The sequence below is a fragment of the Abramis brama genome, assembly GCF_963993115.1.
Source record: "Abramis brama genome assembly, chromosome: 6".
NCBI classification, from domain to species: domain Eukaryota; kingdom Metazoa; phylum Chordata; class Actinopteri; order Cypriniformes; family Leuciscidae; genus Abramis; species Abramis brama.
In genome coordinates this window covers 19,138,451-19,152,751 of record NC_139968.1, presented here as the reverse complement: position 1 = coordinate 19,152,751, position 14,301 = coordinate 19,138,451, and the positions used below count along the sequence as shown (strand labels likewise).

Here is a 14,301-nt window from a genome sequence, read left to right as displayed (position 1 = left end):
GACGTAAAACTAGGGCTGCCTTCAAAGGATCCTTTAAATTGAGACATCCTTTGACGGAGCTTGACGACATGGCAGCCGAGATATGCAGCCTTACGACTGAGAAACAGCCAGCGTATATTTAAAGTTGGTCCAGCCAATGTGCATGTGCAGTCCCAAGTGTGCGTCTCAGGACACTGGTTATTTCTATGGCCACTGGAGCTTCTAACGGCTGTTGCTCTTTCTCCCACTGACAGTGGCATTCCGAAATTCTAATCAAATAAAGATAATTTTATTAGTCAAATTTCAAGTTGAGTGTATTGCATTGTGTACACTTCACAATTTGGCAAATATAGCTGGCCATTGGGGTAAACTTAAAAATAAACTGTGCGCTAACCAAAAATTAAGCCCATAATTAATATGTTATGAGGTGGCAATCCTACTATTATTTTTTTTTTTAAGTATTCAGCAATCAGGTATTCCATTCCAAAAATAGTCACGCTCTGAATTCTGAATAACATACTAGCATACCATAGGAGTGTAACGGTCAGGTTACGGAAATAAAAACTTGAGGAAATGAAATTGATTTTGAATAGCAGACTTACGGTTGGAGGGAAGTGTTTAAGCGTTTTCAACCCAAGCCGTCACACTGATATCAAAGCTGTTTTAGCGGAAGTAACTTTTCAGATTTTGATTAAAGAATACAATGACAAACTATTTTTTTTTTTCGAAAGAAAATTCATGAGGACTTTAAATGCTTTTATACTGTATATATACAGTATATATATATATATATATATATATATATATATATTACAATACATTTAAAATGTATTGTTTTTATACATATAATCAACATTTGTAAATGAGTAGTTTTATATTTCTCCATCATTTTTAATTCTACTATGCTGTTCGCAGTGCTTCATGGGATTGTAGTTCTTTTCCTCCCAAAAACAGTTAAGTACACAGTCTTTGTATTTTGGTCCAGTATTCAAAAACTTTTTTGCTTCAGATCAAAGTTTCTATTGTTGTGATTCACCTCATTACAAGTTGGCTTGGTTCATGGTTTATAACTTCCCTTTAGGAAAAATTAATGAAAAAAACCAACTTCTGGAACCAGCGCTGCTGAAAAAGGGGACGAGCAATGTTGCACTCTATTACCTCTTATGTCAGTTTGCTCTCATATGTCTCCTGTCCTTCCTGTGTAATACATATGTCAATCTGTGTACCCTTCCTCTCTTTGGCTACAGAACCGTATGGAAGAGAGCTTGTCACTGTTCTACACCACCATCCACTCAACATGGTTTGCTCATTCCTCTGTCATCCTGTTCCTGAACAAAATGGACATCTTGGCCGAGAAGATTCAGTTCTCGGATTTGAGAACATACTTTCCTGAATTTGAAGGTATTTTGGTGCACATTAAATGAAAGGAAAGGCTGCATTATCTGTGTGATCTATTTTCTTTGTTGTACCTGATTCACTCTTCCTTTACCTTCCTTTGTGGGTCGGCGCCACCTTCAGGCAACCGCTGGGACATTTACGATGTCAAGCAGTTCATCAGAAAGTTATATACACAGAAAGCAGTTAGCAATGAGAACTCCAAACCCATTTACTCTCATTTCATCTGTGCCACGGACTACATTGACGCCCATATACTATTCGACGATGTGAAAAACATTGTCCTGATGAAGTGTTTGAGTGAGTTTAACAAGATATAAAGTGCTATTATTATTAGCCCAGAACGCACCTTCAGTTGCACTCACTCAGTCTTGATCTCAATGACAATCAATCTGAATTCAAAGACACTACTATTTTATAAAGCAACGTTTGCATGATTCAACATTATTGATGACAGAGCATGCGTGAAAGAAATGTAATTATTAATTCACTAAACTTTTGTTAAAAAAATTATATATATTTACATACTCAAACTTTTGGGGTCCATTTGCAGAAGCAGATCTATTGTATATCTATAACCTCATAGCCTATATATTCAACATAATGTAAAATGAGATAGTGATGGGACAATTCTGAATTTCACTAACATCAATAAGGGTTTCTTTATTGGAAACCTTCCATTCCAATAAGAAAAAAAGGTTATTTTTGATTCATTATATACTGTATTATTATTATTTTTACATGTGTATTATTGTGTACACGTAAACAGGTCTAGAAAACGTGTTCTCATTTTAATCAATGTATATAACTAATATTTTATTGTACCAAAATATTTTAATTGTTGATAGTAACTATTTAAAAGTTGCCACTACTGACCTGTAGTTGCTATTAGTACTGGGTCGATCATCACTGATTTGTTCATTTTAAACATACCTTTGATATGACTTGGGAACAAGAGGCTGCATCCTTCAAAAGGGCACAGACTTCAATTCTACGAAGGCCATGAAGGTCTAAATGAGCATTGTTAAATGGGACGGTCTAGCCTACGGAGGATTGTTCATGTCGCCTAGCAATTGTGACAGCTGCCTTTGAGTGACTGTAACGTTTGTACTGGACTTTTTTGAAAGTTATATTAAACTGTCTGAAAACAAAACAGTGTTCACAAACTGTCTAAATATGTTCACCATGGTCCATTTCTGTTTATAATTAAGAGTATAAACTATAATCGCTTCTTAGTAAGATATGTCAACATTTGAACTGCTTTAAAGTTTATTTTTTATTTTTACATTTGTATCATTAGATTTTTGAGTGAGTTGAAACACAATACTTACGTTTAAAAGTGTAATTCGGCAATTTCTTTAAAAAAAAAATCTTGTCGTCACTGGCGCGCAATGAATTCTGGGGTAAGCAAGGCCGGCGAAGGATCAAACTGTTGGATCCTTCATTGCACGGGAAATGAAGGACCCATTTGAAGGAGCCTTCGAATAGATTGGTGCAGGGATGATGCATTTTTGTAGGCCAAAACCTGGAAAAGAGTTAGCATTTTAGCATTTCCAGTTCCATAGTCCCGACGTCATCAGTTTTTTTTTTTTTTTATGAGTTTTTGGTTAAATGGCTTAAATAAGGCCTGTGAGCAAAACAAGCTCAAGATGCCTTGAAGTCTTGACTACAAGAAAACCCTTTTCATTTCCACCATTATTGCCAAGGGGAGGAGAGATCCCCGTTAAGGAGAGATCCCCTGATATGATTGTAAATCGATTTGTGTGTACAGTAATACATATGAAAAGCCTCATTCATTCATTCAAGGGGAAAAAAATAAACAGTTCAGTAAACAAAGTGTTTAAGACTTTTGTGACATGCCCAAATAGCGGTGCTATAAGAAATAGTGACCACTTGTGATCGGATCACTGAAAATGCAGGAAACAGGGCCAATATGATAAATCATTTAAACCACAGTAAACCATTGTTTTGTTAAAATAAAATAAAAATCTGTAATTAATAAATTGTGGCAAAAAAAAAAAAGTGACAACCAGTCCAACGTAGCTTTTAAGACTCCCTGTGTGACAACTAGCCCCGTTCTCCCCTAGAAAGTAACTAATAAATCAACATAAACCAATAAACACTATGGAAAGAGCTACTTTTAGTTAAAAAGAAGTGTCAGTCACTTTAAATAAAAGCTGGGAGGAATAATGCCAGGGCGCATTCCACTGACTTCTCATTGGCTCTTCTGCTCTGCAACATACCTGGCATATCATGCATTAAAGTCAGACTTTCGGGAAGTGCAACTGGTTAATCTGAAGTGAACGAACGTGACGTGTTAACAGAAAACTGCGTTCAGGAAAACTCCTTCAAGGTGCCACGGACACTGTTTGTTTCAAGGAAAATGGAAAGCCTACTGTTGTGAATGAAGGTGAGTGATTCTCTTTGTTACCCCTATTTCCCTAGTTTTTGCTCTTGTTAAATACGATATATGACTGTTTATTTGTTGTCCACAGAAGAACTTTCACATTTTCATTTAAATCAAAGACTACATTAACATTTTATTACAGACTTTAGAGCTTTTTACACTAGTGGTGATGTCAGGATCTACAGGCCTAAGTAAAAAGTTTTATGCAAGCAAGACTGCCTATATATTTTGAGTGTAATATGGCTTTCATTTACTAGGCTATAACAATTAAACAATTAATTGCATTATTTTAGCTAAGCAATATCACACAACAAAGCATACAAGAGTGCCGTTTACCTCAATGTCGTTTTTGAAGTGTAGCCTATATGCATTTCATACCTCAGTTTATATCCATTTCATACCTCAGTTAATATTTAGGCCATATCTGTTGCAAGTAGGGGACAAAATAATGTTTTCTTGTTCTAGTTTGGGTTTAAGGATTAAAGTTCTAGTTAAATAATTTAATTTCCGTTTATGTATTTTGTCATGTAACATTTAAAATTGCAAAATGCTCGGCTCACGTAAATTATATTCTCAACTCAAAACGGCTACATATAAAAACAAAACGTGTAGTTTGTTTAACTAAATATTACCGTCGTCCATTTGAAATTTATATCGTTAAACAATTGTGAAATATTAAATGTTTAGCTACCACTTCGGATCGCACTGGCCGTTAAAACTAAACGGTAGAGCGATGAATTCGCGCGCTACAGTAAAGCCCGCCTTCTTGGATTTGACTAGTCATCTAGTCATTTTAATAATGACGAGCGCTGTTAGACTAGACCACCCTAAAATGTAACTTTTTCAACCTTTTCTAAAAAATAATCCGAACAACACACTATGGTGATTACAGCCCTGATATCGAGTTATACAGGCTTAAATTACGTGTCACCTGGCAATGCACAAACTAAAAACCGGTTTGGATAAGAGTGGTTTACATCTCTACCGCCTCAAAACATTTTGTAATTACTCCTGCTCAGACTCGACTTAAGAACTTACAAATAGGGTGAATTCAGGTGGACTGCGTCACTTTTTGCCATTGCGAAATGTCCCTCCCAAATTAACAACCTGCATTCACCCCAACTACATGGTCAAATAGGTTAATGCTGAATGGCTATAATTATTTATTTATGTTTTTTAGTTACTCAATTTCTGTTGGAGTAATGGGGCAGTCCTACTGCTGTAGATATTTCGCCTATTTCTTGTCTGAAGAGGAAAGGAACGCCATCGCCATAAATAAGGAAATCAAACACATCCTTGCAGAGCAGAGGAAAAGAGAACGGAGAGAAATCAAGTTGCTTTTATTAGGTGAGATGATTCTGTCAGTCTTTTTTTTTATCTGAATTGTATTAAAACTTATAAACACGTTGATTCGTTTTAAGTCATCATGTGGAAAAAGTATAAAATAAGCACACAAAAAAGACTTTTTTTGACACATAAAAAAATCATTTGCAGATATTTTTTATTATTTTTATATATCTCTGAAAGTGAAAGTAAATTTAGTCAGAGCATGAAAAGTTGGCATTTTGGGCCATTTCTCTTGAGGGACTTTCCTGAAATGTGATTATATAAGAGCTGATAAGGCTCAAAAGTAACTTTCCTGGTCCTGAGGTGATTTTAGTGGATGTTTGTTGTCAGTTCCCCTTCACTCAGGTGTCATGACTTTTTTTGTGAAATGTTTTGCTTGAAAAGTGTGCTTGTGATGTCTTTCTTTAAAATCAATGTCAGTTGGTTTGATATTTTGTTATATTTTCTAATGCAATGACGATCATACACTTTTTGTTGACCCTATATTATAATAATTGCTATTTTGTTGACCAATATTATACAACTAGAAATAGTGTAGATATGCTCTATATAGGTTATATATTTAATTACACTTTACTTTAAAAGTTCAAATTTATTTTGTCTCATCATCTTTGCATATTTACCCTAAAAAAAGAAAAACCCTGTTTTTACCCTGTGGTGAACATCAAGTTTTTAATGTTGTTTATATGTCTATGTGGTGTTTTTATAATATGCTTTAAGACAAACCATGTGCAAATTCATAAGTCAAAACCATTGCTGAATATTTTCTCCTTAAAGGTGCAGTGTGTGAATTTTAGCGGCACCTAGTGGTTTGGTTGCGAATTGCAACCAACGACTCAGCCCCCGCTCACCCCTCCCTTTCGAAGAACCAAAACAAACGTGTTGTTGTCTGAGACAGCAGTGAGTAGCCAGTCAAGCAACGAGGTTTCTTTACAAAAATAAGACTTTTTGGCCACCGACAGATAGCATGGGAAATGTAAGCCAAGAGTGTGTACCATTGTCACTGTTTCTGTACCACAGAAAGTGCTAAAGTTGGACCAACTTACCTGTCCAGCAGAAAACAGGCAACTTCGCTGTTGTTTTTAAAACATTTTTCCTGCTTCAACATCTTCCATCTGGAAAAAGCCCCACCGATGTTAAAACGCGATTGATGCCGTCATGTCCCGACTTCGCCTGGCTGCATCGTGTTGTCTCTTCTTTGCCGACGAAGATTGTCGGCTCTTGTGCAAAATGATACGTGTGATCCTCCATTTGTTAAAATTTCACTACTTACAATCGTACTTCGTTACTACTTCTACTAATGCAAATATGCTTCTTTGTGTGTATTCAATGTAGTGACGGTGCAAGTTGCCTCTAAAAACACCAACGAAGAAGAAGAAACGCGCTCTGTAGAGAAGTTTGTCCGTTTAGGGCTACTGTAGAAACATGGTGGCGCAAAATGGCGACTTAACATGTAAGGTGACCTGCGGTGTATGTAGATAGAAATGGATCATTCTAAGGTAATAAAAACATAACGGTTCATTTTGTAAGGTCTTTATACACCACTCTTATTATAATGGATTTCTGAAAATAGATACTCATAAATTTTACACATTGCACCTTTAAAACTGCAGTGAACCAAAGACAGTCTCAAAAATGCGGTTTGAAATCGCTGGTGTTTCTGACGTCTTAAACTACCGTGTAACCAATCATGTCAACGTGTGATCATAAACGACTGGATCTCTGATCTGGTGCGAGTGAGTGGAGGCGGGGATAATTTGCATATTCATAGAACCAAGTATACTAAATGAGGCAAGGGTGTAGATTTACATTCAGGTTATTTTAAGGAAAAAACTTTTAAATATGTAATTTGTTGATCAAAGATGAGTTTTAAGGGATAAAATTATTGGCTACAGGGGGACTTTAAAATCTTTGTTAATCTTTGCTAAGCAGGAACAGCATTTTTGTAACACAATACATAAAGGCATATACACAAATGAGCCATTACATTATGACCACCCCAAGCCTACAGCAATCAGCACGCCTGACAAACTGCAGGTGCAGTTCACAGATCAGTATACAGTGCATCCGGAAAGTATTCACAGCGCTTCACTTTTTCCACATTTTGTTATGTTACAGCCTTATTCCAAAATGGATTAAATTGATTATTTTCCTCAAAATTCTACAAACAATACCCCATAATGACAACGTGAAAGAAGTTTATTTGAAAACTTTATAAAAAAAAAAAAATTGTACGTAAGTATTCATAGCCTTTGCCATGACACTCAAAATTGAGCTCAGGTGCATCCTGTTTCCACTGATCATCCTTGATGTTTCTACAACTTGATTGGAGTCCACTTGTGGTAAATTCAGTTGATTTGGTAAGGCACACACCTGTCTATATAAGGTTCCACAGTTAACAGTGCATGTCAGAGCACAAACCAAGCCATGAAATCCAAGGAATTGCCTGTAGACCTCCAAGACAGGATTGTATTGAGGCACAGATCTGGGGAAGGGTACAGAAACATTTCTGCAGCATTGAAGGTCCCAATGAACACAGTGGCCTCCATCATCTGTAAATGGAAGAAGTTTGGAACCACCAGGACTCTTCCTAGAGCTGGCCGCCCGGCCAAACTGAGTGATCGGGGGAGAAGGGCCTTAGTCAGGGAGGTGACCAAGAACCAGATGGTCACTCTGACAGAGCTCCAGCGTTACTCTGTGAAGAGAGGAGAACCTTCCAGAAGAACAACCATCTCTGCAGCACTCCACCAATCAGGCCTGTATGGTAGAGTGCCAGATGGAAGCCACTCCTCAGTAAAAGGCACATGACAGCCCACCTGGAGTTTGCCAAAAGGCACCTGAAGGACTCGCAGACCATGAGAAACAAATATTGAATTCTTTGGCCTGAATGGCAAGCGTCATGTCTGGAGGAAACCAGGCACCGCTCATCACCTGGCCAATACCATCCCTACAGTGAAGCATGGTGGTGGCAGCATCATACTGTTGAGATGTTTTTCAGCGGCAGGAACTCAGTGGGAGACTAGTCAGGATCGAGGGAAAGATGAATGCAGCAATGTACAGGGACATCCTTGATGAAAATCTTCTCCAGAGTGCTCCGGACCTCAGACTGGGGCGACAGTTCATCTTCCAACAGGACAACGACCCTAAGCACACAGCCAAGATAACAAAGGAGTGGCCAGAGGGGGCAGAGACTGTCGTGCATTGTTCACAGCGACCACAGGGCCACAGTGCAACAAATCACCGGCAGCTACAACAGTGGTGACCATGGCAGTGTGTCACAGCACACAGTTCATTGCAGCCTTTTGCGTATGGGCCTGTGTAGTTGACGACCCAGCCGGGTCCCCATGCTAACTGCACGCCATCGCCAACAACGCATGAAATGGGCCCAAGATCATCGAGATTGGATGATTGGAATAAATTGGCCTGGTCTTGCGAATCAAGATTCCTGGTGGATCACGTCGACAGCCGAGTATGGACACACCGATTTCCAACAGAGGCTTTGACGCCTGGATACACTATTGGGCGGACACAGGCCGGAGGCGGCGGTGTTATGCTGTGGGCGATGTTTCCTTCCCAATAGCACAATCCCTGACAGCTGTCAGGTATCTGAACATTGTTGCAGACCAAGTGCACCCATTTATGGCAACTGTGTTCCCTGCTGGTGATGGCCATTACCAACAGGATAATGCGCCATGCCACACTGCTTGTATCGTCAAGGAGTGGTTCGAGGAACCACTGTTAATGCCTTGGCCTCAAAGTTCACCTGACATTTACCCAATCGAACATTTGTTCGACTTGGAAAAGCAGGATTGCACTACATCACCACCGCCCTGCAATGAATGGGAACTGGAGGACCTGCTGTTGACATTATGGTACCAGATACCCCAGGAGACATTTCGCCACCTCGTCGAATCAATGCCTCGCTCCTTTAGGTCCTAAAGGAGGTCCTACAGGTTATTAGGTAGGTTGTCATAATGTAATGGCTCATCTGTGTATTTTCTGAGTTCATAAAACTTAAGGAAGAAATATCAAAACACACTCAGCGCTGAGCTTTCTGAAAAGACAATTAAATTAATGAATAATTAAAAAGAAATTACCAAAAAAGATATAAATATATATATATATATATATATATATATATATATTAAAATGAAATTTAAAAAGACATACATTTTGCTTTCATTTAGGCACGGGAGAAAGCGGAAAGACAACTTTTACGAAGCAGATGAGGATTATTCATGGAAAGGGCTTCTCAACTGACGAGAGGCGTAGCTACTCTAAACTGGTTTATCAGAATATTTTCCAAGCTATGAGAGCAATAACAGAAGCCATGAACACGCTAAAGATTCCCTACTCCAACCCACAGAATGAGGTAATCAAGAGGCCGAGTGTGTTTCTGTTGAGCCCAGAGATTCATGAGGGCCATTTTATATCAACTATCCTGTGGGTAGTAGTGGGTTTGGCAAATGTTAATAAATTACAAATGTAAATAAATGTAAAAAAAAATATTTTTTATTATTATAGATAAATGATAAAAGATTATAAAAATATTAATTATTAAATAATTTATGCATATATAATAACACTAAGAAAAACATTTTATCTGTACATCAGCATCAGGGAATAACATTATAATCTCGTTCACGGTAGAGAAAGCTGCTTACATGTGCAAAACTAAATGTGAAGACTTAAATGTAAACAGCTTTTGTGTCTTTATCAGCTTTTCCATATATATACTGACCCTGCTAATCATCACAAATACTTACTGAATTTGTAAAGCAAAATAAAATGGACCAAAAATTGCCTGTTGGATATTATAGGTTGTATTTTTAAACAGAATTAATATTTTGGAAGTGAAATCTGAAAGGTGAATATGGATTATTGAATTTTTAAAAATGAAAACGTGTGTGAAATGTTTTCAATTGAAATATTCACAGCTTAAATATACAACCATGTTGAATTTCAGCCCATAAAAATGCAAACCCTAAAAATGCAAGCAGGGTTAATGCAATGCATATTTTTTCAAGTAGAGCAATTCAACAAGCTTTTTTGTTTAAAAAACATTTGTCATTATTTTACTTCCATAGGCCCAGTAGTGCACAATACAACAAAAATTTAAAAAGCAAATTTAAGTTTACTACACAACAGAATCATGCTCCCCAGAGTAGACCAATCACAACAGACCAATCAAAACAGGCCATCTGACCAATCACAGCAGAGTAGACCAATCACATAAAACTGGGCCATCTGACCAATCAGAGGAAAGGATGGGTTTAGAAAGACCGAATCCTTTATTTAACTGTTTCAGACACAGTGAGAAAAAGGAAATGCTGCAATGTATTATAAGAAAAATTAAAGTTTTTGACCTTGGATGCATGTAAACCTTTTTTGGAGGAGAAATTTAGGAACCTTTAAAATAGCATAATAGGGACGCTTTTTAATAAAGATCTTGCACTGTGATTGAATTTGCAGTCTCATGAGCTGTGATATCTGTAGATTTATGCCCAGCGGTTCCAGGATCAGGACATACATCAGATAACGCAGCTGCAGAGAAGTTACGTAGAGGCTATTCGTCACCTATGGGAAGACCAAGGCTTTAAGGTCTGCTATGGACGGCGCAGAGAATATCAGCTACTAGACTCCACTAAGTAGTAAGTGTGTTCAAGACAATTCCTGTCTTTTATTGCTTCTTTATTGCTATTACTTCCTTCATGTTTGTCTATGAATCATATGCAAATAATTGTGCAAACAATGCCTTCATAACCAATTCCCGGCACATGGTATGGTTTTCAATAAAGGTGTCTGAATTACGTGTTTCTTAAAGCTTTATTAGTGACTTGGATCGCATCACAGCCGAAGGCTACATCCCAACAAATCAAGATGTTCTTCAAGTCAGATTCCCCACTTCCGGCATCATAGACTATTGCTTTGAATTGGAGAAGATGACTCTCAGGTACGGCAATTAAAAACCTGTCTCAACATTATAAGTTATGTGGGCATTGAAAGAGACAGTTCACCTGAAACTGGCATGACTTACTTTCTTCTGTGGAAGTAGAGGTGAGCAATATGACCAAAATCACGTTATGAGTCATTTTATAACACAATAATGACAATGTATCATGTTTCCACTTAATAAAATTAATGTATACTTATTTTTTGAAAGAATACTTAAGTAAAGTTCCAATATATTTTAAGTATACTTTATGTAGTAAGTATACTGATATCAATGTACTAGTATGTGTACTATTTCAGTACTAAGGATTAAATTGGCCCACTTTTTAGTGTATAATAGTATACTTTTAAGTATACTTTAAGTGTAAAAGTAGTAAACTTTGAGTACACAACTAGTTTACAATTACATTTATCATTTACACTGCAACTACAAGTGAACTTATAGGTATACTGATAGTTTACTATTTAAATACTTGTAGCACATTTCTTTAGTTTATGAAAGTACACTTTGAAGTATACTCTCAGTAAACTACTAGTTTAGTAGTTTTGCACTGCACGTATACTTGTAAGTTTTCTTGAAGTGAACTTAACATCATACTTATAGTTTACTATTTATATATTACTTTTGCACTTTAAGTAGACTACTATGTTCCTATTTAGATATAATTATTTATTTATTTTTACTTGAAATATACCTTTAAATGTTTTTTTAACTCTTTCCCCAGCGTTTTTTTTATTTTTATATATATATATATATATATATATATATATATATATATATATATATATATATATATATATATATATATATATAAGTTGCCAGGCAGCGGCAGGATTTTTCATCTTTTTTACAAAACTTTTATCGTTGGAACATCAGAACGATGATCAAAACATAGATGGAGTAGATTAAGTCCATCAACATCCCCACATATTCCTGAGGTGTATTCCAGAAAGCAAGGTTATCTTACAGTCAAACATACCCTGAACTCTCAGTTGATTAACCCAAACCTTGTTTACTCGAGGTATGCGGGTTCCAAAAACATGTCCGGGAGTAAGTTCAATCAACCCAGAGTATGTTCATTGTTAACACACAAAACGTTCTCAACAGAGCAGCGAATCGACGAGTCACCATGGAAACGGACGCTAAGAAAAAGCATGCCATACTATAGGTGCTTCTCATTTCTTATTTGTGCATCCTCATTTCCTTTCCTTGCCTCTTAGCTCCACCCCCTTAGGATGCGAGGGAAGGATGCACCTGTGTATCCTCGCTCATGACTCCTCAGGAAGCTTCCTCGCTCCTCGTTTCTTGCCTCCTCGTGGTGCAATTCGAAAAATTGAGATGCCCTTAAAGATGGCTGTGTCCGATGAGTTTCCGAGTCACGGGCTGGTGGACAGAGCAGTGAGGAAGCATCAATTTGAGTATTGAGAAGCACCCTACTTTCTTCTTCCCTGGAACAGAACCTGCTCTGGTTATGTTCAGAGAGGAAGTTGCTATGGCTACTTACTTACCCTGAAAATGACCTCCGTTTTTGGAACCGAAAGTTGAGTTTGTTCGCTTACTTACCCTTAAACATATCCGGGTATATCACATAACCTGCTTTCTGGAATACCCCCCAGTGCCTTGTTAATTACCTTGTTTAGTCCCTAGTGTTTCTGTAAATAAAAAATCAAGGTGAGAAGCCATCTAATTCAGAAGAAATGTGATAAAGGAATAAGGAACAGATTTTAGGGACAAATCTAGGCCTGGTGCAAATTCACCACACCAGATAAAATATAAAAGTGGATGGGACTAAACTTGATTTCTGGTCTGTCTCGTCTTTTCAGGATTGTAGATGTCGGTGGTCAGAGAGGACAGAGAAGGAAGTGGATCCATTGCTTTGAAAATGTGACATCGCTCATATTTCTAGCCTCCATCAGCGAGTACGACCAACTTCTGGAGGAGAATAACAAGGATGTATGCTTCCTAATATCTCTCCTGTCCTTCCAGTGTAAAATTGATAAATTTCTTAATCTTTGTACTCTTCCTCTCTTTGGCTACAGAACCGTATGGAAGAGAGCTTGTCGCTGTTCTACACCACCATCCACTCAATGTGGTTTGCTCATTCGTCTATCATCCTGTTCCTGAACAAAATCGACATCCTGGCTGAAAAGATTCAGTTCTCAGATCTAAAAACATACTTTCCTGGATTTGAAGGTAGTTTGGTGCACATTCAATCAAAGTGAAAGGCAGCATATTCTCTTGTTTGTCATACCTGATTGACTCTTCCTTTCCTCTGTGGTTTGATGCCATCTTCAGGTAGACGTCGGGACGCTCAAGATGCCATGGATTTCATCAGAAGTTTATATATAAACAATGCAGTTTCCTACGAGACAAAGATCTCCAAACAAATCTTCCCTCACTTCACCTGTGCCACGGACACCAAAAACATCAACAAAGTCTTCACTGATGTGAAGGACACTGTCCTTGTCAAGGCCTTAGAGGACTTTGGAATTATCTAATGAGCCCTAAACGCACCTTCAGTTTGCGTACTCATCAGCAAAATTAATGTTTTATCATTATTTATAACAGAGCATTCCTGGACAAAAATGTAATTCTGAGTTAGTTTTCTATTGGTATGTTTGTATGCTTGGGCTGTTGGAGAAAATATAAAAAAAATGACACAAACAAAAATGATAACAATACAATAATTATAACTGTAAACAGTCAGCTTAAGGTAGCTAAGTATGTTGGTTAAGTATGTGGTTAAATGTCAAAATAACTCCAATATCATGAGTTATGTGGGGTGGGGGTAAATTAAGCACGATCTGTTGTGACTTCACAACCGTGTTGCATTGTGGTCTATGAAGTGTTGCTGCGCCCATGCCATGTCATAATCACCATAATTTCGAGATTACAACACGTTACGTTCTCGGACTGGGAATAATTTGTTTCTGTGGCAACAATATCAACGCCTAAATAAATCTGCAGAGGCCAGGTGGTACAAGCTGAAATCTATGGTAATTACGAATGCACCTTATACATATTGAGTAGACTCGCTCCCTCAGTCAAAATCGAGGGGTCGATGGGTCTAAATAAATTTCCCTTGCCTACTTAAAGTTGAAAACACTTCAAAATGGCAGCAGGGATTCCCCCGAGGGGAAGGTCTTTTGGAAAGCTGTGTTTGTTAAATGCAATCAAGGTCGCATTTTGCAACCTTTTTTCGTGCCAGTGTGACTAAAAC

General features: G+C 37.5%; 1 protein-coding gene across 1 annotated transcript in view; it reads left to right on the top strand.

The window, feature by feature from the left end:
- LOC311085863 (guanine nucleotide-binding protein subunit alpha-14-like) overlaps positions 1-14,067 on the top strand; it is a 28,318-nt gene extending 14,251 nt beyond the window's left edge. The window contains exons 7-14 of the mRNA XM_084118480.1: positions 1,227-1,380; positions 4,982-5,128; positions 9,316-9,500; positions 10,625-10,779; positions 10,953-11,081; positions 12,905-13,034; positions 13,121-13,274; positions 13,377-14,067. Coding sequence (XP_083974606.1) covers positions 1,227-1,380; positions 4,982-5,128; positions 9,316-9,500; positions 10,625-10,779; positions 10,953-11,081; positions 12,905-13,034; positions 13,121-13,274; positions 13,377-13,579 — 1,257 coding nt within the window. The 3' untranslated portion in view covers positions 13,580-14,067. The remainder of the gene's footprint in view (positions 1-1,226; positions 1,381-4,981; positions 5,129-9,315; positions 9,501-10,624; positions 10,780-10,952; positions 11,082-12,904; positions 13,035-13,120; positions 13,275-13,376) is intronic.
- Positions 14,068-14,301: the final 234 nt, after the last annotated feature.